This window comes from Ambystoma mexicanum, chromosome 6p (assembly GCF_040938575.1).
Source record: "Ambystoma mexicanum isolate Mex_15411 chromosome 6p, UKY_AmexF1_1, whole genome shotgun sequence".
NCBI classification, from domain to species: domain Eukaryota; kingdom Metazoa; phylum Chordata; class Amphibia; order Caudata; family Ambystomatidae; genus Ambystoma; species Ambystoma mexicanum.
The window spans coordinates 220,089,390-220,115,624 of NC_090935.1; the positions used below are offsets into that span (position 1 = coordinate 220,089,390).

At 47.0% G+C, this 26,235-nt stretch overlaps 1 protein-coding gene across 1 annotated transcript in view; it reads right to left on the reverse strand.

Moving 5' to 3' along the window:
- EPG5 (ectopic P-granules 5 autophagy tethering factor) overlaps positions 1–26,235 on the reverse strand; it is a 2,517,217-nt gene that overhangs the window by 140,817 nt on the left and 2,350,165 nt on the right. The window contains exon 42 of the mRNA XM_069626898.1: positions 10,001–10,216. Coding sequence (XP_069482999.1) covers positions 10,001–10,216 — 216 coding nt within the window. The remainder of the gene's footprint in view (positions 1–10,000; positions 10,217–26,235) is intronic.

Below are 26,235 nucleotides of genomic sequence, written 5' to 3' on the forward strand. Positions count from 1 at the left end.
TCTCCAGTGACCAGAAGTACAGTTGCAAGACCTCCTTGTATAGGGGCAGGGACTTCACACCACCTTGCTTGTTGAGGTAATGCATTGCCACTGTGTTGTCCGCCTAGACCAGAACCTGTTTCCCCCTGAGGGAAGGCGCAAACTCTAGAACAAATGACTGTTCACTGGCAGATCATTGCCCTGAGTGCCCCAGCCCTTCAGGGCCACATCCCTAACCATTTGGGACTGAGGCCACAGTGGCAAAAAGGGTTCCCCACCAACATGCTCTCCCTGCTGGCCAACCATGAGAGATCGTTGGCCACCGACTTCAACACCTGTTGTGGTAGTACTGGGACCATTGATCCTGCCAAAGCCATTGGAGGGATCACATCCACAGCCTGCCTTCTGACACTAAAAAACTGCAGAAGGCCATGAGCCCTAAGAGGTTGAAGAAGGAAGCCACTGGAAGGTTATGATTCTCCTTTCCTGCCCGGATGTCCAGGACTGCCCCAATGAACTGGAAGTGCTGAGTTGGTGTGAAGTTCCGGGAGAAGCCAGAATTCTTCACGCTGCGTTGATACCTGCTCTGGAGACTTTCCTCATATCATTAAAAATTGCCCTATCTATGGACACTCCATTCCCTTGCACACCTTCAAGCTGGAAAACCAAGTTTTTGAGAAAGATTATTTTTCTTTAATATTCAGCTATGTATAAAATGCTCAGTGTTCAGTTGTCTACTAGATGCTCAACGCCTCTGTCCCCTTCTTCAGGAACCAAAATGTAAACATGAACATACACAGATCACATGTCCGTTATGTTCTCCATACCAATAGATAAACAGATAACTTTCACCACCAACAGGAAAGTAATATAAAAATTCAACATGCCCCAGGTTTACAAACTAATTTTTCAATGCAAGCTGATCCCAATTTTCATCCGTAGGACAACCTAATATGTATATGATCTCCCATCACCATTCATTAGTATCCTAAGTGATCCTATGCGGTTGACAGCCACTATCAATCTCCAACATGTAATAATCCCGAAGTGCATCTTAAAGGTATACACCTGTCGATATTCAAGAGTGCCTCCCGTGAAACAATGCCTTAGTCTACCAGTGTGCAAAGATGTTATGTAGAGTAAAAAAACATGCATTGACCACACCACCTAGATAAAATGTCACTAGAGACCTGGTATCACGTACCTGTCCACAAAGCTTGCAAGGACTAGCAGAGAAATTCTGTCAAGGTCTGTTACCATGTAGTGAGTCACCTCACTTAATCTGAGCTGCAAAGGTAGAATATCTCACTCAGTTTACAACTGCACAATTGCAGATGTTGCTTCCTCTAAAACATTTATCCACACCTACCTTCAGGGAAATGCCAACAAAGGGTACTAAAAAGATTTCAATACAGCATGTCAGCCAATTCGCCCTCAATGTCTCTCCGAAACAGAAGGACCGGAGCTCAGTGACTAATAATTCACGAGTAGTCATAATTACTAATGGTCTACACAGGCCCACCTTAGTGGTCCAATTCATGGACTAATGCAGATACACAAATTGCCCTCAAAGTACACAAAGTACCCTCATACCTTACAAGAAGTGTTCCAAGCTGCCAAATTCAATAAGACAGGTTCCCACATCTACGGTAGGGAACACGCCGGCATTGAGGCCATAAACATAGGGATTCCTACAGCGCTCATATGCCTGTACTAGAGGGAGGACCCACATACTAGCCCACACGTTCACAAAAATATCTAGCAAGTTAATGAATGTTTGTTCCGGCCATATAAAGATGGACTTGAGCTGCAACACTTCTGGCTACCAAGATGGCCATCTCTTGTTAGAAGAAAATATATACATATGAATATTTAGTCTAAAAATGCACATCCCAATCTCCAATTATTCTTCCCCTAGCTTTATGTGGAAACAGAAACAGCTCAGGGTCAGAAAATTACATGGAGAGAACCAGTCTCTATCTCTCGTGTAAACGCACCCTATACTTGTGTGCCAATCCAGATGACCATTCCGGAGTAATGGCAGAATTAAGTGCAATTCCACTATTGTATCACACATGGCTGCATACAGCATCCATTCAGTGAGTAAGTGTAAACAAGGCCATCTGACTGCGGATATCTACCGGGCCCTCAGTTCTTCCTGGAGCTCCTGTTTCAGTTGGTGGTTGTGGATGGGATGGGGGGTCTGGCTGGAGGTTTCTTTTTATAATGTCAGACAGTATCCCCATCTGACGAGCTGCAAGGCCCAGGCATCGGAGGTTATCTCTTTCCACCTGTCCCAGTGCTCGGAGACTCTTCTTCCATTTGGGGAAACGTGTGAGGAGAACTTAAAGTGGCTTAACGGCGCGCCGCCACCAGCAGCTGCTGAAGTATGCTGGCCCCTACCAGCCCCTCTGCCCGGTCCTGGACACGGGAAACACTTCTGGCCTTATTTGCCTTGTGGTAGCTGTGCTTTCCTATCAAGAGTAATGTACCGCCTGTAGCCCATACACTTTGAGAAGCCGAAGGACAGTTTAGCGGGGTGTTGCAGCCTTTACATTTCTCTAAAGACTCATCAGCCTTTGGGCCAAACAAAAGCCAGAAGCTTGGCTTGGATGTTGGGTATAAACCCAGAACTGTGAAGGTAAGCTGATCTCTGCAGCACTGTAGACGTCCCCATGACAGAGCCTACACAGTCTGCAGTATCAAGAGCCACCTGCAGCGCCTGACAAGCCACCTCTTTCCCGTCATTAATCATGTCGAAGAAGTCACCGCTCACCTCTCCAGCTGCGAGATGATCAGCTGCTTCCGCTATTGTTCTCCACAGCACATGGGAGGCACAGATGGCATTGATTGCCTCCCTGATGCAAGGATTTTCTTCGCCAGGGCATCAGTATTCCTGGACTCCCTGTCTGTAGGAAGGTTGGAGGTGGATGTGGCTGACCTAAAGCTTACAGTGGTGGCTTTGATCACCAAACCCTCTGGGAGCAACCACGGCTTGCATGTAACATGGTTTCTGGGTCAGATTTGGCTGCATTAAAGGCCAATGCTCCTTCTGTCTGCGTACCTTTGCCAGGATGTCAGTGAGCTAATAGGCCATGAAGTTTTTTGCTGGAGCGCCCAGACCCAAGGCTAGGACCACCCTTTCCATTGTCTTCCTGCACTAGGCATTGGGGTATCCATAAGGGGATGCCTGCTGAAAGTCGAGGTCAGTTGAAGTGTCAAGTCAACTTGCCTCATGCAGACCCTCAGCCAGGGCCAGTAAATTGGCCTGGTCTATGAAAAAGTCGGCATCCATGTTCAACCTGGGTCCTTCCTCTCCACCACCACCCTCTCCACATATGGTGTTCCTGAGGGCTCTATCCTCTAATGATGTCTACCCTAATGCCAGTAAAACAGAGATCCTTCTCATAGGGACCCCTGCTCTATCTTTTCCCCTCTCACTCTGGCCCGCCTCCCTGGGCCCTCTGCCCTCACCCTCTTGTGAGGCAAAACACCCTGGGTCATCTTCGACTCCACTCTCTCCACACATCACAGACATTGCCAGAAGGTCCCACTTCCAGCTGCACCTCCTTAGGGGTATTCTTCCTGTTTTCACCTTCCTCCAGAAGCTCACTGTCTCCAGAGCACTGGTTCTCTTCTGGGCTGGATTACTGCACAGCCTCTTTCTCAATCTACCTAACTCTACCCTTCGCCCTCTTTAACTCATCCAGAACAGGACCGCAAGACCTATCCTTGGCCTCAAGCTCTGGGACTGCATCTCTCTGGCTCTGAAATCCCTTCACAGGCTCCCGGTGGCTGCAAGGATCAAGTTCAAGAACCTATGCATCATCCACAAGGGTTTATGGGGACAGGGCCCTTTCTATCCCCAACACTTTCTTCCTAAGTACCTTCCTTCTAAAGCCCTCCGCTCATCTACTTCCAATTCTCTGTGGGTGAGTCGCTTCTCCAAGCAGAGACTGGGCGGTAGATCTCTATCCTCTGCAGGTGCCTCCCTCTGGAACAGCCTGCCTACCTCTCTCCACCTTAAGCCGGATCTAAGGTCTGGAAGCTCCTCAAGACCTTCCTTTTCTCCTCTTCCTTCTCTCTGCCTCTCCTGTGCTAACCTTCTTTTCCTCCTGCACCGTTATGCTGACTGGCTGCTTAGTGATCCTCTGAGTCATAGAGGACAACAGGCTCCCCTCCCTGTCCAGTCGCCCTGCACTTGCCTGTTGGCCTTCCTGCACTGCCGCCTGTCCTACCGTGCACTACTTGGTTGTGATTCCACTTGAATTCCCAGCCTACCTTGCACTTAACTCAGGGCCCTGCGGCTCTGGGTGCACTTCTCCCTATACCCTTCCCCCGCACTTCTTGTCTGCACACTTGCACAATCTAAATGATACTAGGCCTAGTAAGATCATTTGTCTTGTTTTCCCATGTCCCGCATACCCCCTTTGCCTGGTTGCGCCTTGAAACAGTTGTATATAGGTGCATTATAAATAACATATCAATCAATGAACTCCCCCACTCATCGGCTCCATGCCAAAAGGGACCGGATTCCTTCCCCATCGAAGATCGACCTCATGGAGTGGAAAAACTCTGATCTTGACTCAGGAATAAATGAACACGCGACCGTAGGTGCCGACGTCATCAATTACTTAACTATAAATTTAAGCACAATCAACAAACACTGTAATATATTGCCTCTTTATACTCAAACAGCAACGGAATGAATGCTTGCAATCTTATTTAGCATTTATGTATATCTACTCTACTGTAGCAATATTATGAGCATTAAAAAAAGCATAGTCAAATAATAAGGTGTCAGTATCAGCAATAATGTAATTTAATACAGTACTAGCATCCTAACTCATTGCCTATCCACTTCTAGGAATCTAAAGCCTAACGCCAGTCAACCATGTGGATAGCCACTTACAATTAGGAGCTAGCCTAGCAGAAATACGTCATGGCTGCTCTTAGTTTTCAAAGGCCATGCAATAATGGTTTAAAAATGCTATTTGATGAAAATGGGTAAAAATTGATAAATCTAGACCTGAACCCACCAAGCAAGAATTAAATGTAAATTTGCAAAAAGGGCTACTAATTATAGCCAGGCTACAACTGGGAAATCTATCTGCAAAGATTCTGGCCCCATTTGCTCTACTCAGAGTACTCAGAAGGCCTGCCCAGCTCGACCAGCTAGCATTGAATCTGACTGTCAAGAGTACCAGGAACCTGTGTACTACTCCCGTATAGAGCTTATTTTATATGGTTGACTCAGGCTCATATTCACAACACATGTCTCCTATCAGTCCATCCTTGTCTTGTAGTGTTCAGTTGACACACACAGTACAAGTATAGATTCAGCAAATCTAATCACGGCACCAATAATGAAGATAATATGCTCACAGGATAATACTCATCGAAGGACAGTTGTGACAGTAGTAGCGGCAGACTGTGAGAATGGAAGAGCGAGTGAAAGCTGGCCATGGCTTGCAAGAGCTCTTGCAGGTCCTTCATCTAACCATTAACTAACTCAAACATCTGCCGGTAAAGGGCTGGCAATGTCCACCTGGACCACTCAAGGCTTTGTACATTTGTTTTCAGAAGGAGGGCTTTTATTTGATGAAAATGACATTTTGTTTTCAAGAGATGTGGTTAATGGACCCACCACCGGCCATGGTTGGTTTTTCAACATTGTTGAATCTGGCACAGAGAGGTGCTAAAGGGCACCATGTTTCAGGGCTGATGGAAACAGTACAAAGTAATGTGGGAATTCTCTTGCAGGAATGGCTTTTGCCAAACATTTTCATTCAAGCAGTCAAACTAAAGTGGGATCAAAAGAGGCACGCTGGTTTGGGAACCTATGTTTTGCTAAACCTGTATTGGAACGCAGCTGCAATAGCGGTAAGGAATTCTCTAGATGCAGTCACTTTTATTGTGGATAAATGTTGGTCAGAAAATGCAATCACAGGTACAATACTCTGTGGGGACTTGAACATTACGTCCCCGGAGTTGGATGTTCAATTCTCAGCACAATTGGAAGCCCGACTTGGTTGTAGAGAAAGATGAAAGTGTTGGGCAGCCGTGATGGGAGAATGGGGATTAAATTGTCTGAATGGTAACACTAGGGGGGATATCCCTGCAAATCCAACTTGGGGTAGGGGTCAACAGCAATCAATTATTGATTATGTGTACATGTCAGCTAATATCACCCCATTGGTTACCACTATTCAGTCGATTTACTACCCCCATAGTGATCATAAAATGTTGTAAACCTCTTGGCTTATCCCTGGGGTCTCTATCGTTAGAGGCAATTATGCCCATATATTGTCGGTTAATAATGGCAGAAACCACCTTATATGGAAAGAAGGAGTGAGGAACCTAAATAGATGCCTCACAAAGACATATGAGGATAAAGGAGAGATGAAACAACTGCCACCAAAGTCATATGTATCCCTTCTGAACCAGTTTGGCACAACAAAGGGAGGAGGTTTTAAACCACTATACATACATAGGCACGCCTTGGACTGGGGAATTGTGACGATATTAGGACCCTAAAAGGATTGAAAACAGTCAAGGAAAATCAAAATAATCTGAAACTTAAATTTAAAAACTTCTTGCATGGCCACAAAATGCAGATGTTAAAATATGCAGGGACAATTTTTTATTGCATTGTGTTAGGGAGAATTCTCATTTATGGCTAATTTCCCTCACCTAGTGAGTGCCCCAGCATCTTTGCTGGACTCCTGGAGTTTATTTTTTTCCACTCGGTAAGAGGGAGAGCTTTTCCCCACTCCTACCTGTGTTTTGCTATGTGTTTCCATCTGATTTTGTGATTGTGGACTCTGAAGTACGCCACTTCAGTAGCCCCCTTCTTTGTGTGTGTCACACAGCACTTTCAGTGCCGTGGCACAGGGTTGTCTTTGAGACTTCCCTCGAATCCATTTCTGAGGCGACTACTGTCCCCCCAGAAAAGGGTAAAGTTACCATGAACTTTACTTAGTCAATCTACCACAGATCCAGTACACCCCATCTTCCTTGGAGTACTGGAAAGGGTTAACTCGTATCCCTTTTTATCTGTACCTCCTAGAGCATTGTTTTGCTCTTTTAACATTTAGACTTGGGTGGTGGCAGTGGTATCTACCCTAACTTTTCTACCGCGATTATATTAGATAAACATGGTACTGTTCTTGGCTATTATATTGGCCTTGAACATAAACCCGCTTGACCAAATCGTCTTTCTCTTGGCTCCGGTTGGGTTTATTCACCATTTCTTTTTGTTAAAGTCCTTCTTGTGTTTTCCTTTGCGCGGCAAACTAGGTTTGCCTTCTTTGTTCACTGTCTTTTGGCGGGCTTCTGCCCAGAAGCCCTCCTCAAGGCACCTGGGTGTCTAGGTGGGCTGAATGTGAGGGAGGGGGGTAGTCACCCCCTGCACAGAGTATCCTAGGAAACCCAAGTCACACTTTGTCATGATTGGCCAGGGTAGTTGTCCGGGCTGGACAACCCCCCTGCTGGGTGATTGACAGCTAGTCTGCGTGAATGGGGGTTTTTCGCATAAAAGGCAGGTCTCTTGGGCTAGAAGTCAGCGAGTTGCCACTGGAACTACAAGGAACCGAAGAGAAGCGGAGAAAACGACGGCTGCTGCAACTACCCCGTCCCCGTGAAGCCCTGCTGCAGTCCTGAGCTATCTGCCCTTCAACGACTCAGAGAAAATCCAGTCCGGAGTCTTCTTCTCTTGAGCTTGGTGGGGATAACCAGCTCATCTTCTACAGCCAGAAGATCCTCTTCCTTGGTCAAAAACGCTGTACACTGCTGTAGTGGTCCGGATAGCCACCTGAAGAGCCTCTCCTGTTTTTAAGGAACACACCTTTTATTCCGTGTCGCTGCTGCCGGCCTCATCCCTGTGTGGTGCAGACCCCTTTCAGACGTTGTCCTTCTCGACGAAGCTCCAGGAATCATGGGTCTGCTGGAAACCAACAGGAACAACTGCCAGGGCACCAGCTGCACCATTGGAACAAGGTAGTGTGTTCTGTTGAGGAAACTGGGTGAGTCCCTTTTTCTTCATTTCCAAGGCTTGACCTTGTCTTCCCTCCTTCTTATAACTTTTGCTTCCGAACATTGACAATGGTGGCATTGCCAATGCGTGTTGACATAGCTTGATAAGCCCGAGGTTTGACATGCGCAATGATTTTTAAAAAAAACACTGCAACCCAGTGATAAAGATTCCTTGAAAATAAGAGTTTTTGTATCAATTCTGCCTTCTGCAATCAATCCAATTTCTCTATATTGAACCACAAATATAACATTGAATTTTAAGCAGCTTAACGTTTGGGTTGCGTCACACCTGCTTAAAATGAACAAATGTTCCTCAGTAAACTTCCTCCCAAGTGACAACCTATTTGTTGGCTTGTTTTTTTGTTTTTCCACTGCCCCTGCCTCCTGTCAAAACAAGGAACTGTGCCCAAAATACAGGGAAATCAGTCTATTAAGGTAAATTCTTACGTTAACATGCCTGCATGATTAGGACAATTGATAAAGACCACTATAGTTTGTTACAAATGCATCATTGGCATTAAACCCCAGGATTAAATCTATTTGGCATGGCTGAATGTTTTAGGTTAATAGCCTACAAAAAAGGAAATTGAGTTTAAGTTTAAGGCCTAATTCAGTGACATTGAGTCTTCGAGTATCAGTAACCTGGGCAGCTGCTGTCAAAATCAGTCACCGCTGCACACTTTAACAAAGAGCATTCATATTCGCAAAGGGGAGCTGATTGGTCGCAAAAAAACGATAGGAGGAAACGTAATAAAGGTTCACCCAGTGGCGAAACACAACATTTGGGAGCCCCCCTGCGAGGCCATGCTGAGGGCCCCATCCCCCAGCTCGCAACAAATCACGGGTCGGGTCACACTCTGGGCGAGCCTAGATTACCTCACTTGCGTAATATGCACGAATGTGCTGCTTCAGGTGTAAGCCGCTCACTGTACTAGGAGAAGTATATATATATGTGTTTTAATGCATTATACAGCACACTTTCTGAGAAAAAAAGCCAGAGCGTTTGCAATTGTTTTGTAGGGTGACACCAGTCCAACAAACCAATACATGCAAGTCACCAACAGTGCACAGGAACATTAATGCTTTAATTAATGTAATGCTTTGCTAATAAAAACATGTCCAACTGGCTGCACATTATAGACAGCGTCTAGACACATAACATATTACAATAAAGCATGCAGGCCACATTTAGACATACCTAGAATGGTTGCATCAAAATGCCAGTGGAAGCAAGAACCCTTATCATGGTTGTTTTATCACAGATGCCCACAAAAATATACAATGCCACATTAAGAAACGGCTGGACTGGCAGCACCCAAAGGCCAGTATAGCCAGGTAATTACACCTAGCAGGACTGCTTTTTCAGAGATGCCCAGATAAAAAAAAGTCAAGTCAAACTAAGAAATGACTAGACTGGCTGCACAAAAATGCCTCTCTCGCCACTAATACCACATATCATGTCTGCTTAGCCTGGAGCTGGATTACCATTATGAGATATCGCACAATCCATGCCCCCCACACATCCCCTTCTCCCTCTTTCTTTCCCAGTGCTGACGTATGATGCACCTTGCCTCATAGGTAAGTACTAAGATTAGGAAGAGTGGGGCAAGGAGTAATGAAGATTACAGGTAACTAAGCCAGGTATTACCTTCATGTCCCGCTACCTCATCCCAGGACTTCTGTACGAGTACACAAGTATTGGGAAGAGGAAGAATGGGGCTAAGAGTAATGAAGATTACCAATAAGTAATCATGGCCTTAAACACAAACAGTGGCACACCACCATTGATCTTGTACTGCTTTTTCAGTCGCTTCTCAGAGATATTTTGCTGGTTGTTGACTAGGTACCTAAAACTTGGTGGGGGCATTATAGCACTGTACAGAGGTGATAAGGGATACTAGGATCAGCTAATGGGGGCTTTGAGATATAATTATGTTTAAAACATTGTCAATTTATACCCATTATAAATGTGTCCCCAAATCCTTACCTGTTTGAGAGGGGCGATTTCCTTCCTAACCCGATGGCACCCAGGATTCCAGATGTCAGCCTCTCCTCACCGAGCTGGCTTTGCCTGCCCTGGATCGTCAGCAAGAGACGAATAACTGTTTCCACAAGAACACCATCACTATGCACCATTTGGATAAGGGACAACTGTAGGGCTTTGTGCCACCAAAGGAAGAGTTTCGCCTCTTCAACGGAAGAGCTTCAGGAAAAGACAAAAAAAAAAAAAAACACAAAATGAATTAGAAATCCCTTTCAGCAACAAAAATAATCTGACACCAAAAACGTTTGTGATATAATATATTCAATCCACATTGGTCAATCCAACCCCGTTTGACTAACCATTAATAGAATGAACCTTAACTGAAAGAAATATACTATCAAGATAGTATTTGTTTAAATAATCACACAAAGTACCTGCATTAGCTTATTTTAAGACAATGATATTTTGTCAAGGAACACTCACAAATTCAAGTCTAAACTTTGGTAGGAAAGTTGAGGACAATGAGGGATGCGAGAAAGCTGAAGAGAACTTGGCATCAAAGGAATAATTTTAATTATCAAAACATTCAATGACAATGAGTGTTTGTAACAAAATGAGGTGTGAAGCAAGAGACTAGATAACAAACCTAGTCACACAGCCGCTCTCCGTTTAACCCCAACAAGGGTAATGTGATTCCAAAAAAAAGGTTATTCCAAATAATAAATGTTCACTTCTTGAGCAGTATGAATTTCACAAAAATATAAAGTCCAAGTCTTAGAGTGATATTTATTTATCAAAAGAACAATTTCAAAAAATTATCACTAATCAAATCTTAGTGAGGATGCGGCTAACACATCCTATAATTTGAATAGACTTAATGTGGCAATGCATTTCGGAGCATTTATCTCCTTCGTCAGGGCAAGTCTATGCTACTAAGGTGTAATGATAACAACAACACATTTAAGTATGGCATAATCATAAGATATTAAGTAGTGAATATTATAATGCAAATGGCCAAAAATATTGCAACATAGTATAGTCATGAAAAATGATCACATACCAGGACGTAGTAAAATTCACATCATGTTGAGATGTAGGAAAGGAAAAAAAGAAAAAGAAAAATAAATGTAGTAGTGTGCAAGCGAGTGGTCAAATAACTGAATGCGGTTTGGAAATTGAAAGGTTACCTCACGATAAGCGTAAAGCCAAAAAGAGGTTGAATGGTGCTATGTTTGTATCAGCCGTGTTGTCTTCCAACATAGTCAAAAGAAACACATGATCCAATAGCTGGACGTAATCCAGATAGCAATCTGTGTGTGTAAGGACGTATTACATATATAGTGTCAGAGCCAGGAAATGGGATCCTGGTAATTTAAATAGCTGTACTCTTGCATACCTTAGTTCGCAGAACTAGAGCTGCAGCGGCCGGGTGTACGCCGCTTCGCATCGCTAAGTGAAAGCGTTACCAGAGTAATGGTAACAAATATAAACACGTGACCGCATCGCGTCCAAGGAAAGGCGCGATGCGGATGGATTGTGTTAAGACACTGCATGTGTGATAATGAGGCCTAGAATGGTCAAAAAAAGGATTAATACGCACTCATGGAGGTCAATCACGAATAATGGAAAGTACGGAAATGAAGTCAGAAAAAAATAAAAACAGACATAAAAGAAATACTGATAAGGTGAAAAAAAGGGATATTGATCCAATGTAAACATAGTTGAACTATACAAAGAGAAAAATATGCATTGCATTGACTGAAACTAGTCAAACAAATGTAAATATATGTATACTCAGAGATCGAAATATAGACATAAAAGAAATACTATACAAGTGAAAACATATAGGTCTGGTAAATTAACAAATTATCTATATATATGCAATGAGAATTGTAAATCGACTGGACCCAGTCAAACAAACAGATACAAATCTGTAAATGTTCAAAAAAGACATGTTCAAAATGATATATATATGTATCCTTGCTGCAGGTGGTGGCACCAAAGGGTACCACCTTGGGTCCCAAACAAAATGTTTGGGAGTAGCGACACAGGTGCAAAAGCGTAAGTGCGCAGGAGTTACAAAGTACCAGTTGTTATGCTCACCTGGTTCCCACAGGGGCATCGATCGGACCCAGACAGCTGCAGTCTCCACCAACGTGAAGCGTAGTGCAGAGATGACAGTCTGGACTGACCTGCCTAATCTAGTCTGCTTGACCCGCAGAAGTATTCTCCTGCAAGTGGAGAAAGGGATTTAGCCCCGTGGATTTTAGTGATGGTCCCTCCCCACTGTTCTCGTTCTCCCCACTAGTCACCTCCTATATTCTCAATTAGTATCCTCACCTTATGTTTTTAAATGATGAGCTCTCCATCCTGAGTGGCATGCAGGGGCGCGTAGATACAAGTTACTTCACTGGTTTGGGGTACAGGAAGAGTTCCGGAGGAATATTGACTCCAGGGTTTATAAAGTTCAAAGAGTTCAATATGTCCGATGTTCACTCTTGCATCCCCTTGTTGAATTGCAGTTAAAAATATTGTCTGGAATCTGCTGATGGCGTTCAGGTAAGAGTCTGTATTACCCAACACTGTCCGGTAAAAGTTGCGTGAGTTTAACTTGTTTTCTCTCTCTTTATAGATGCGGCATAAGAAGATGTGACGTAATGCCTCCAGTGGTAAATCAGGTAAACCTGGTGGTAAAAGTGATTGTATTTGTCGGCTCTCTAGGCTCACCTTGTTATTCCTTTTGTTTTCCCCCAGGTATTGGAGTTCGCTGAAGAAAATGATGGAGGCAGCACCGAGTCGAAAGATGCTGTGGACTGGTGAGTATGGTGCGGCGCTGCAGCTGGTGATGCGACGTGTGCTGAAGTAATGTCCTTTCAGGCTCGGAGTCGTGCTAGATACAGAATCGGGTAAGGAATTAAAATAATGTCCGTGATCTAACGTTTTCTCCTTCTTTCTCCTTTTTCTAGGAGCTCCGGATTCGAGGCGGGCGTGGCAGAAAACTGGATGCTGGCTTGCAGGCACAGTGAGCGTTACGCTGCAGAATGCAGAATAACGCGAAGCGTGTGTTGCTGGTCGGGCGTGGTTTAAATAGCCTCAAAAGTAGTCACAGGTAAGAAATCCCTAGAACCACACCCGAGTAAAAAATAATCTGTGTAGTAAAATAGTCCCTCCAGGCTTCACGTTGGCTTGGATACATTTGCAGCATGGTCTGCCTGAGGTAAGTATTGACTATGAGCCTGGCGCCTTAGGTGCCAGTACTGATTTCTATTATGAGCCTGGCGCCTAAGGCGCCAGGACTGAACCCAGATAGCCCCTAGCCGGGGCTGCTGAGGTTTTAATAAATGTCTGGATGCCTGCTTCCGGGGCTGATGGGCTTGGTCCAGATGCCCGGGGGTAGGCATCATGACACCAGTATAGTACATAGAAATGGTACCAAATGTAGGAACGACTATGGGTGGCATTAGACAGCATAAGAAAACTATACATGCAGAGGTGCATCAAATACCAGAAGGGTCTCAACATAACAAAGGGTCGGAAGCGCTTGTAGAGAGTCAAACATGATGGTATGTAAATGTGATGCAAGCAAACAAAACCTTTAAGGAATCTTCAACAGTATATACAACATTACAAGGAATCAAAGAGGAAGTACAACAGATTTAGATGTAGCAATGATAATTGATCTCTACGTTGAGGCCATTGGGTTAAAGACTCCCAAGTCTGTCAATCCAAAATGTTTCTCATTGATTGAGCCGCAGGCCCAAATCTTCATGGGGATTAACTTTATTCAACACTTCCAGAATTAGGAACCTGATTTGTGTCAAACTGTGGCGTTTCTCACTCCAGTGACGAACCACAGCTGAGTTAGGGTTTTAGTTACGAATATAGGAGCGATGCTTGTTCCAACGTACTATAGCTGCTCTTGTGGATTGTCCAGCATAATATTTCCCACAGGGACACTTAATTCCGTATATAATGTTCACACTGTCACAGGTGCCAAATGTCTTAAGAAGGATCTTGTTGCCTGTGCTGGGATGGTATACGATGTTGCCTTTATTTACCAAATTGCAGTTGGCACAGTGTAAACAGGGGTATGTCCCCGTGCGTTGGGTAATGGGTTCTCTCATGGGAGGTCTTGTGCGAACAAGTTCATCTCGTGGATTCTTGCTTCTCTGGTAGGTAAATACGGGAAGTTGGTCAAATAGATTCTGCACTCTTACATCGTTCTTAAAAATGCTCCAGTGTTTTTTGATGGAATTCTTAATCTTGTTACTCTGAACAGAAAATCTTGAGACATATACTGGTGATTTAAGTTCTCTCTTCGGTTTGGTGGTACTGGACAACAGAGTGTCCCGGTCTAGAGCATTCACTCTCTGGGATGCTGAATCAAGTTCTTCCTTTTTGTAGCCGCGTGCTATAAATTTGTTTTTCATTTCAGATTGTTGAGCTAAACAGTCTTCGGGATCACTAACAATTTTTTTGACTCGCAATAGCTAGCTATACGGTAGGTTCCTAAGTAGGCTGGGTTGATGGAAGCTCAAACGATGTAGTAAATTATTGCGATCAGTGGTTTTACGGAACATAGCGGTGCTGTAGCTAGTATCCTTCTTTTCTATTTGGACATCAAGGAATGTAATTTTGTCAGATGGTAAACTGAATGCGCTGGTCAATGCTGTTGAGATATTCAAAAAAGTCATTGAATGTGGCGTCAGTACCTATCCAAATTCCAAAAATGTTGTCGATATAGCGTGACCACAAGTGTATATTTTTTCTCCATTCTCTGTTGGTAAGTATGTGATCCATTTCAAACTGGTGAATGAAGCAGTTTGCATATGATGGTGCCATAGTGGCACCCATCGATGTACCGGAGATTTGTAGAAAGAACTTATTGCAATACTGGAAATATGAATTCTCTGCAATTAATTGAAGGAGAGTCAGTATGAATTATTTTTGTGCACAAACTGCTGGTGCTTCCAGTAGTAACCATTCGACTGATTCTATGCCAAGATCATGGGGTATGGATGTATACAAACTTTTAACATTGATAGTGAACATCAGATGATCACGTTGGAAGGTTGTGGTGTTGAGTTTCTGTAAGAAATGTGTGGTGTCTCTAATATAAGTGGAAGTTTTCTGTATTAGTGGTTGGAGAAAAAAGTCGATATACACTCCCAGCGGTTGATTAATGCTGTCCATGCCTGCAACTATAGGTCTTCCTGGTGTAACAAAATGAGGGTCATCTGAACAGATCATCTCTACAGATTGCATATTTGCTTTTCTGACCTTAGCAACATACTGAGGTCTGTTTCTAAACCCCAAAGTGCCAAGGCAAGACACACAAGCAAGGCATTAGACATTTATGCATAACTTTTTACAAATTCCTAGACATTTTCCAACCATACAGAAAAGGGGCATGATATGAACAGATAATGTTTCTTCAAAGGGGACGTGAATGTGTAAAAGGAATGCATTCCCATGCAATCCACCTGCTAAAAGCAAGCAGATGCCACAGGAATCCACTGTGATTTAGTCTACCGTGCATTTAAAGCAGGTAGCATTTACACATTTTTACAAAACGGAGAGTATAAATAGTCCTTTTTCAAAGGTTTTGTAAAAGAGGAGAATTGCATGGCGGTACCAACAAACGTTGTGGTACCATCCGTGTGATTATCACCTGTTATAAAGTGACCGCCACTATGTCATTGGAACAATTAATTGATACTCATTTGAAGTAGTTACCAAACTACTATTAGTAATGCTTGCAGCAGGTTCAGAATTGGTTTATGAAAATCTGAATGCGTTTACCCTACAACATGAAAATAGACACAGACTCCGACTCTTTTCTTCCTCTAAGATCTTCTTTCAGTAGTTGCAGTTTAGAAAGTGAGAACAAATTACTTACCACTCGGTAATGAACTTTTTTTTTTCAAGCTTTATTTATCATGTTCTTAAATATTCACAATTCAGGGCATATTCTGTTTTTCAATCAGCAGGACAGTAAATCATAACCAACAATTGTGCCACCAGCGCAAGTGCAGTACGTAATGTCCCAGTAATAGCTTTATTTTCAAAGTAACTCGAAGTGTCGAAGAATCTTCGGTTTGTGGGTATTACATTCTTTAGATCCCGAGGATTGGATAATAGGGAGCCAGACCGCATAGAAAGTTCGGTTTGAGTCAGTAAGGATCGCCGTAATTTTTTCCACCGCTTTCATTGTCCATACTCAGACCCATTTTTTTAACACAAAACAATGATTCATTGGGAGAACAAATGATCACAGTGCACATATCAATCGTAAGTGAACACTTGTTGGACGGTGAAACAGTGTTCTAGCTGTCCCTAAGGGAAGAACACCCTGTCCCTGCCAGGAGAGCCTATCCCTAGGAAGCGTATGATGGAACACCTATCTAATAGGGATAGTTTAAAGAGATTGGTCCCTCTGCGCTAACATTTGTGGCATTCAGATACATTTCTAAGAATTCACATTTACAAACAAACAGGACCAGATCTGATTAGCTATTCACGTACTGACAGAACTGGATATTAGATTCTGCCAGATGTCAGGTCTTGTCAAATGCTGCATCAGCTTTTGTAACCTAGTGGATTGTGCATTTAAATCCAACCTTGGGTACTGCAATCACCATGTATGGTCAGTGTGGTCCACTAAATCAATTGCTTAAAAATTGGCATTTTGGTGGTGTGGCCGGGAGTCGACCGTAAGGCATGGCTCTTTAAGTGCCGCTGGACAGCGCCGTAGTCGGAGCGAATTTCCCGAGTACTGAAGCTGCCGTCGTGCCGCCCTTCGGCTCGGCCGTACCATGAATGCCTAATGCTTCTGTTGAGTAGGGTTAGAAGCGGCACAGAGCAGCCCTGAAGCCAGGAGAGCCTCTCGCTCTCCCAACAGAGCAGCATCCAGAAGGCCAAAATGGTGGGCGGGCGCCCGTAGTGATCGCGGCCGCAGTGGGGGAGGGGCAAACCTCCATTAACGCCAGCCAGCAACACCAGCCATCCGGGCCATGAGGGGGCTTCGGATCTGACCCCCACTGAACGGCGCAGGCATGTGAACCCTGTGCGGGCCCTGGAGGTGAGCCCTGTAAGCCGCACCAGCCAGAGATCTCACGCCAGCACATCCGGGGGACCAGCGAGCGGAAACCCGCCTGCGCCGTTCGGCTCTGCTGAGGTAGAATCTGCAAGCTGGCAGCCACCCCGTATAACCGAGGCCGAACGCGGGCGCAGCGCCCCTTGCCCGGAGGCTTCGTTGCAGCACACCGAAGGACTGGGGCTCCAAACCAGCCCCTCCTGTTATCACCCTGCCGGTCCCGGAGAAAGTGCCCGAGCGCACAACACAGCCCGCCCCAAGGGTCCTTAAGTAGTTAAGTGGAGGCCGGGACCCGCCAGGAGAGTTCCCGACACCCGCGGTGTCCCCGCCTGCGAAGCAGGGGGCGCCCGGTCCCGCTCCATCTCCCCCCACCTTTCCCAGCCAAGCGCGGCGGTAGCACTCCAGCACACGCCATACGCCGCACCAGGGGACGCCGACACCAGGGGCCGAGCCCAGGATCCAGCAGGAGGACTCCCTAACATCCGCTCCCATCATCCGCATCGTCCCCCTCTTGCAGCCCAGGAGACGGCTATTTCGGATCAGGCAGGCGGACCTTCTTAAAGACTGGTCCACATCAGGGAGAACAACAGCACGCAGGGCAAACCCACATCTGCAAGCGTGCCGGGCAACCGCCGCAGCCCCTCAGATCCGCAGGCAACAACAACTACATGCCTTGCCCCACCTTGGAAATCCCTTTGGTGGGGGCCTGCATAGCCACGCACACCCCTGGACGGGCCAACAGTCCAGCCCGCAAGTAAAACAAAGATCCATTTACATCTAAAGTGGCCCACATTCGAAACCCTCTCTACGCGCCGTCTGCAGCACTGGTCCAGATCCACCGAGAGCGGGGCCAGAAGTCGCCCCGGCCCCAAAACCCAAGTATCAAGAGCGACATTGCGGGGGTCCCATCCCCGGTGGAGCCACCTGGCGCAGCCTCGGTCCAGCCACAGAGATTAGCAGCCCAGGATCTGCCTAGCAGCGCGGCGGAGAATGGCAGGACACTGGGAGTCTCCCCAAAACGCAATATACACATCCCCGGCGCACGCAGCAGTCTGCACATCGGACCAAACAGCACAGCAACACAGAGGGGCACGCCAACCTCCCCCAGCGCAGGGCACATCCAGCAGAGCTCGGCCCCCTGCCCCGTAGGAGGCCTCCGAAGCTGCAGGCAAGCGGAGTAGCAGAAGCAGTTCCTTCCACATTCCCCATCCTGCAGAACCATGGCAAAGAGCGGCAAAGCAGCGAAACAAGCAGACATCACAACAATGATGACGAGCACATGCCAGAATAGAGCAGGCAAGTCTGACCCCGCCACAAGCGTTGTACCTGGGTGCGCACTCGCACTGGAGCAATCGCAGGCTGACCACTGCGCCACTAAAACAGACCTAAAAGATCTTCTGCTGGCCCTTACCAAAGAGATCCAAAAGGGCACAGAGGAAGTCACTAAAAAGATCGCCTCTCGGGACAGAAGAGTGGAGGAAGTGGAAAAACACACCGAGGAAGTGGAGAACGGCCTGTGTGACAACACATTCGAGCTAGAGCCTGGCTTAAACAGAATAGCGACCTTGAAAGCCAGATGCAACGCACTTGAAATCAAACAGGACGACGGCGAAAATCGTTCCCGTCGCAACAACATCCACATCCGTGGAATCCTTACCATAATTACTAACGTGAGGGCTTCACCAAAGACTTGTTCAGGTTCATAATAACACTACCGGACAGTGCCCCGCTAGAAATCGACAGAGTCCACCGCACGAGGCCAAGACAAGCATCATCTTCCCCTCCGGACGTTCTCGCCCGAATCCAATTTTTCAGGGTCAAGGAGGAGATAATGAGAGAGGCCAGGACCACGAAGCAAATCATCTTCAAAGGTGCCAACATTGCGCTATATCAAGACATTGCAATCATAACCCTCCAGAAACGGAAAGCCCTCTGTAGCCTGGCTACAGAGGGCTTTCCGGAACGGAATGGCTGCAAGAAAGAAAGATACAATACCGCTGGGTCACCCAACAGCCTTATGCTTCGAATGGGAAGGAGCATGCAGGCAGATCCGCAACACTAAGGAGGCGGAACAATTTCTGGGAAAAAGAACCGCCAACGAGGACTTTGAAACCGCCACACGCTCCCAATCTCAACCCAGCTCGCCAACATCCAATCGCTGGTCACGTGCCAGTGGGCACCGCAGGCCTCGGGGCCCACGGAAACAGCATAATCCGGACTGATCGGCGGATCCTACTATCTCGCCTGAAGCCAACACACCAGGTTAGTGCCATATCCCCTTGGAGAACCCCAGAGACATGCACATACCGGCAGCACTCCAGATTCCCTCCTCTCATCCGGGCGGGAGGGGGGCAGGACCTAGCACCCAAGGGGGATACCCATATGCAGGCATCTAAGCACATAGCCTCATGCCCATATCTTCCACACTGCCCCTGAGCCCGCAACACTGCAACCCTGCAGTTACTCCTTACCCATGCGGGGCCCAACTTCCGACGACGGGGTTGACCAGCAACCCCACGGATGAGCTTTATGGTCTCATTCCTACAGTTTTGGGGGTGGGGGGATAGTTAAGAGCCCGCGGAACTGTTCAACTCCCCAGGAGCCCCAGTTAACAGTTTAGAGTTTTACCTGTGGGCATCGGTAATTGCAGCATATCTTTACACACACACAGGAGCCTCCCAAAGACTCCCCGGTTCCTATACAGCTCTACCCACATAGAACCAACCGCACCCTCATAATCAACAGGCCCGGACAACGTTAGAGATGTCTGCATCTTGACCTGGAACGTCCAGGGTCTCAATTCCCCAAGGAAGCGCAAATTGGTGGAGAACAGGTTGGCGGGACTAAATGGGGATATAGTAATCCTTCAGGAAACCCACCTCCTGCCAGCCGATGAGCATCAAATCAAATTTAAGCGCTTCAAACAGGGCTTCTTCGCTTGCCAGTGGTGAGAAAAAATGGGGGGTGGTGGTCCTGTTAAGCGACAAGTTCCCTTTGTCCAACCCCACAGTTAAAAAGGATCCGGCAGGCAGATATCTCCTCATACGTGGATACATTGCTGAACAACCAATCACAATCGTGGGGATCTACGCCCCAATGCAAATCAGGACAAATTTATATTAGAACTACTCCCACCACTATTAATTTTCACTACGGGGTACCTCCTAATCGGGGGAGACTTTAACGCAGTCTCGGACCCCATAAAGGATAAATCTCTCCCCCCATCCAACCCAGATATCACTCGAGGTCTGGCACTAGCTAGATTCCTAAGAGAGACGGGCACAGTAGACATATGGAGGGTAGCCATCCCAGAGACCTGCGACTACACGTTTTTCTCAAATGCACATGGAGGACACTCCCAAATTGATCTCTTATTAGCCACTAGCACCCTATTCCCATGTTTCAGCAACATTGAAATCCACACACGTATGGTATCCGACCATGCACCCATATCGGCGGAACTCTCAATCTTGGGGGGCCCAGACCCACCCCCCAGATTCTGGAAGCTCAATGATACCCTGCTACTAGACCAGGCGATTAGGGGAGAAGCGGAAGACGCCTTGATCAACTACTTCAAGGAAAATCAGAACCCCGAAATCACAATTGGGCTATTATGGGAGGCTATGAAGCCGGTCATAAGAGGGGTGTTTATCAGCGCAGCCGCCGAGCAGGCCAGAGTTTCCAAGATCTACACACAAGCCCTGGATTCCAAAGCCTCCACCCTAGAAAAAGAACTAAAGACCCAATACTCTAGAAAGGCGGACAGGGAGCTAAAAAAGGCTTGAAGGGCGCTAGAGATGCACTGGGCCGACCGCACCGCGAAAGCCTTGGCTTACACAAAACAATTATATTACCATAAAAGCAATAAGGCAAACCGACTACTAGCATATACATTGCGAAAGACACACAGCAGAAACAACATCTTAAACCTCAAAGGGTCGGATGGGAAAAGTAAATTCACCACCCCAGATATAATCGAAACCCTGGTAAACCACCACAAGGTGTTCATGGAAGGGCCACCCTCATCCCAAGAGGATAGAGCCCAGCAGCAGCGTTACCTAGCGTCATTCAACGCTCCGGCTGTCACGTCCCCCCTACACTCCCTAGAAGCCCCGATCACCGCAGAGGAAATCCTAGACACCATAAAATCGCTAAAGAACACTGCCCCAGGCCCAGATGGGCTGACGCCCAAGTTCTATAAATCATTTGCACGCATCCTAATTCCACAACTAACACTGCTATTCAACTCTTTCCTATCCACAAAAAAGGTAACAAACTCCATGGCCGAATCAACCACCATCCTACTCCAAAAACCGGGGAAGGACCCCGAACAAGCGGCTTCATATAGGTCAATAGCATTGATGAATACCGAGGGGAAAATCTACTCCATGGTGCTAGCAGTTAGGCTAGGCAGGATTCTCCCCGAGTTAATACACAAAGATCAAACAGGCTTTATCCCGGGCAGCGGAACACACGACAATGTTAGACGCACACTAAATATCATTAAGTCCGCAAACAGAATGAAGTCCCCTGCTACTGGTAATTTCCCTCGACGCACACAAAGCGTTTGATCCAGTGAACTGGCACTACATTCGAAGCACCCTAGCCCGCATGGGCCTGGGCCACAATTTAATAACTTGGACAATGGCAAATTACATACACCCGCCAACACAACTCCCAGTCAACGGGAGGAAATCAGCACCCATCCCTATATCCAGAGAGACCTGTCAGGGGTGCCCGCTGTCGCCCCTGGTGTTCGCTCTGTCGATAGAGTTGTTCGCTGCGAGGATTCGCTTTAACCCAAACATCAAGGGAGTCACTGTGGGCGGGAATTAACACAAAGTGGCACCCTACGCAGATGATGTCCTCCTGACTATCACTGATCCGGACAGCTCATTGCAGCCCCTGCTTGAAGAACTAGAGTCATTTGGTGCAAGCTCTGGGTTCAGAGTGAATTATGAAAAGTCCTCAGCCCTTACGATTAACCTACCAAAATGACAGAGAAACATTCTATGTCCCGACCTGCCGATCCCATGGGCTAATACCACACTGGAATACCTGGGCATCCAAATCCCCAAAACTAGCGCATTGGTTTACAAACATAACTTCCCGCAGCTATTTAAAACGCTCCGTGCAGATCTGAAACAATGGAACAAACAGGAGATTTCATGGCTGGACCGAGCGGTAGCGGTGAAAATGAATTTACTCCCTAGAGTGCTGTACCATTGCCATGCACTCCCAACCCACATCCCAGAAGCGGACCTCACCTCTCTGCAGCGAGAAATCATGAAATTCATGTAGGGGCGAAAAAAAACCCTGCATTGCCAGGAAAATTATGACCCGTAGCCGTCAGCTGGGTGGTCTGGGCGTCCCGGATATCTCCAGATACCAGCGAGCGGCCCAACTAGCACACGCCTTTACTTGGACATGCATCGTAGACCGCCCATGCTGGCTACAGCTGGAAGAAGCATGGTGCAAGTCACCCCTGCCCGGCCTGCCACACATCCAGCCTCGAAAATCCTTCCCCCCACTGAACCCGCTACCAGCAACAAGTAACACAGTGGACAGCTGGAGAGCCGCAAACAGGAAGTGGGGAATCAAAAGCTCATTGGGCCCACTGACTCCAATCTGGGGCAACCCGGGTTTCTCCCCTGGACAGAGGGCGGCCTTCATAGAATCTTAGACTTTCTAAAAGAGGTTAACCGCTTTCATTTGAGGACTGCAAGGTGAGGTTTAACATCACTGAGGAGGAACGATTCCGCTACACACAGATCCGTCACTGGATCTCTCAACGCACCGTTAAAGAGCGTGGCTCCAGGGACCTAACACCTCTTGAACTCACACCGACGTCTTCCCCTCCAAGGGGCAAGATCTCCGCCCTCTATAATCTCTTGGAAAAATCTAGCCCAGAGTCGAAAGAAAGATACATGTTGAATTGGGAGAGGGACTTGGGGCGCTCCCTGGAGCCAGAGACTTGGAACAAAATATGGGCAAGACTTCACAGAAGCACTTAATGTGTTACTAACAGGGAAGGGGGAATATAAAGTGTGCTTCAGGTACTATATCACACCAGCCCAACTGTACAAGGCGGGCATAAGCCCATCACAGAACTGCTGGAGGTACTGTCTGCAGGAGGGAAGCTATTCCATCTCCTGTAGGATTTCCCCAAGGCGGCGCACTACTGGAAAGGGGTACTGACGCATGTCCAAGCAATCACAGGTCTCAATATCCCGTGGGACCCCGGAATCATTCTGCTGGGAGACCCGGGGGACGGGGACCTGCCGCTGGCAGGGAATGCAGCCCGCTGTGAATGAGACACCACATTATTGCAGGGGCCTTTCACCCTCTAGAGGGCCCAACTGACCACCTTGCATTAAAACTCACGAGCCTGGCCCCTGCATGCCTCCTTCCTCACGCTCCTCCAACTGCTTTGTGAAGAAAAGTAAGAGACCTCAGCGATCTCCCCAAGGAATGCCCAAAATAGCGGCTAAAAAGAAGGCACCCAGCATACAGGCCTATCTGGCAACACAGCCTGTGGACCCACCCCCTACAAGCACAATCATAGCTGAAATCACCCAGCTTTATCCCCAAACCTGGGTTCAAACATGGCTATGTCCAGGGAGGAATTGGAGGGATTGCTTAAGTCCTTCAAACAAGACATCACCCAAGAGATGAGAAAGGAAATCAAGACCTCCAAGGAATCGCTGGCCCAGTCTCTCGCGGACCTCACCTCCCATCTTGGGGGGCTAGAATCCAGACTTAACGACCTAGAAAACGTAACTTGTGTGCAATCTCACGACAATGAGGCTTTAGCAAAAAGGGTGAAGGTCATTGAGGAGCACCTAGAAAACATATGGGCAAAGTAGGCCGACTTGGAAAATAGGTCGAGACGGAATAATGTGCGCCTCCGTAGGGTCCCCCAGCAGATCCCTGACCGGGACCTGGCTGAACATGTAGAGACACTGTTCAGATCCCTCCTTGATCTTCCACCAAATGAAGATTTAAAGCTGGACAGAACCTACCGGGTGTACTCATCAGCCCAACTGAGAAAGAATCTGCTACCAGATGTGCTCACTTGGGTACACTTTTTTCGCCAGAAGGAGGAGATCATGGCGGCGGCCAGGAACTCAGACTCAATACAATTCCAAGGCGCAAAGGTACAACTCTTCCAGGACCTGGCCCCCTATACCTTAGCGTGCAGACAGCAGCTGCAGAAAGTAACATCTTGGCTAAGGGCCCAAAAGATCTGCTATCGCTGGGGGTTTCCATGCAAGTTGATCTTTGCCCTCCATAACCAACACTATTTAATTACCTCCGAAGAAGACGTGAGAAATCTGATGTCGGAGGCACCTGAAAATGATGATCCGAATCAGCAAGCCCAGGAGGTGAATGAGACTACCTCACTCCCCCCGCCAAAGGCCGGGCGTGGGAAGACCCGGTGCCGGGCCCAGTCCGCAGCGTACCCACGCCAGGAATCTGGACTAGAGAAAGCCTCCAAGACCCCAGAAGAGGGATCGCCCCTAATCCCTTCGGAGGGAGAGGACTGGGCGGCTACCTGACCCGACCACCGCTGTCGAGGTTCACAACTTTAATGAGAGGATACGGCCACCTCCTGGATCCCTGCACGGCCCCGATGCTCTCTTGCAAGGAGGACCTTCGCTGTCCAGGGGGGAGATACTGGGCATCTGTACATGCCTCTCTTACTCCTCTCGAACTATGCCCAAGGACACTTTGTCTGCTGCCTTGCGCCGAGGAACCGGGAGGGGTTTGGCCCATCTCAACGTACATTTGAAAGCACTGCAGTTCCTCACCGTTTTTGAATATCTGTTAAGACCCACTTCAGGGCAATTGAAATTTCCGTTCATTAGCTGACTTGGGCGCCTGAGTGGATGGCGCCCGACATACTTAATACCTGGTTAAAGTTGACTCTGGGACTAGGAATAGCACAATCTTTGATGATAATAACTTGCTCATTATGTATTATCTGTTTTTACCCTGTTCCTGTTTTTGAATCTAACCCAAAGCCATTAGAGCGGAGTTATGTTTTCACTCACCATAGACCTTACCCGTATTGCACCGCAATGATTTGTTTGAGGAGGTATCCTACGGCTGGTCTCTTCAGGCGGGCTTACTTAAGGCAAAAACCCGAGCGACCTCACCAGTGATCTTGGGCGGGGATTTTAATGCAGTGATTATCCCTCTAGTGGACAAAACGCTACCGCCTACTTTAAACGATAGGAACAACTTCAGGGATCTCACTTCTCTGTTGAAGGAACACTCTCTGATTGAAGTGTGGAGGTACTGCCATCAAGAGGAGAGGAATTACACTTATTTCTCAGCGGTACATGGGGGATTCTCAAGGTTGGACATGTTTTTCATCTCAGACTCGCTCATACAGAATGTATTAGACGTGGATATACACCCCGAGGCTCTTGCAGATCACTCCCCAGTTTATTGTCCATAGCCCCTTCATGAGCTACCCCTCCTACGAAACCCCCCTGGAGGCTAAACGATTTCCTGCTAGATGACCCAGCGATCGGTGCCCATATTAGAGAATCCATGGAATTATATTACAGAGAGAATGATACTGGTGTTGTGAGCTGGGGTACGGTCTGGGAGGCAAGCAAAGCAGTGATAAGGGGACACTTTATAGAACAGGCTGCACAAAGGGGGAGGGCCAGGAGATTACTTCAGGAGCACTTGGAGGTGGAAGCCTGTAGACTAGAGGAAGTGCACAAGAAGAAACCTTCACAGCGCTCATTGAGGGATCTACGCATGGCTAAGAAAGCGCTCGAGGCACACTACATGGGGAGGGCGGCCTATTGTATGATGCGTACCAAGCAAGCTTTTTATACAAGGGGAAACAAGGCTAAGAAATTACTAGCTGCCAAACTGGGGAAGCAAACAAAGCAAAATAGGATAGACTTCCTGCAGAATAAGACAGGCAAGGGCACCTTCTCCGAAGTGGGCAAATGCCATATTGTAGAGGAATTCTTTAGGGAACACGGGCCCCACATAGGGGGGACTCGCATCCACTGAGGATTTCATAACCAAGGCTGACCTCCCACAGCTGACACAATCCTTACAAGAATCCCTGGAAGACTCAATATCCGCAGAGGAAGTTGAACTAGCAATTAAATCA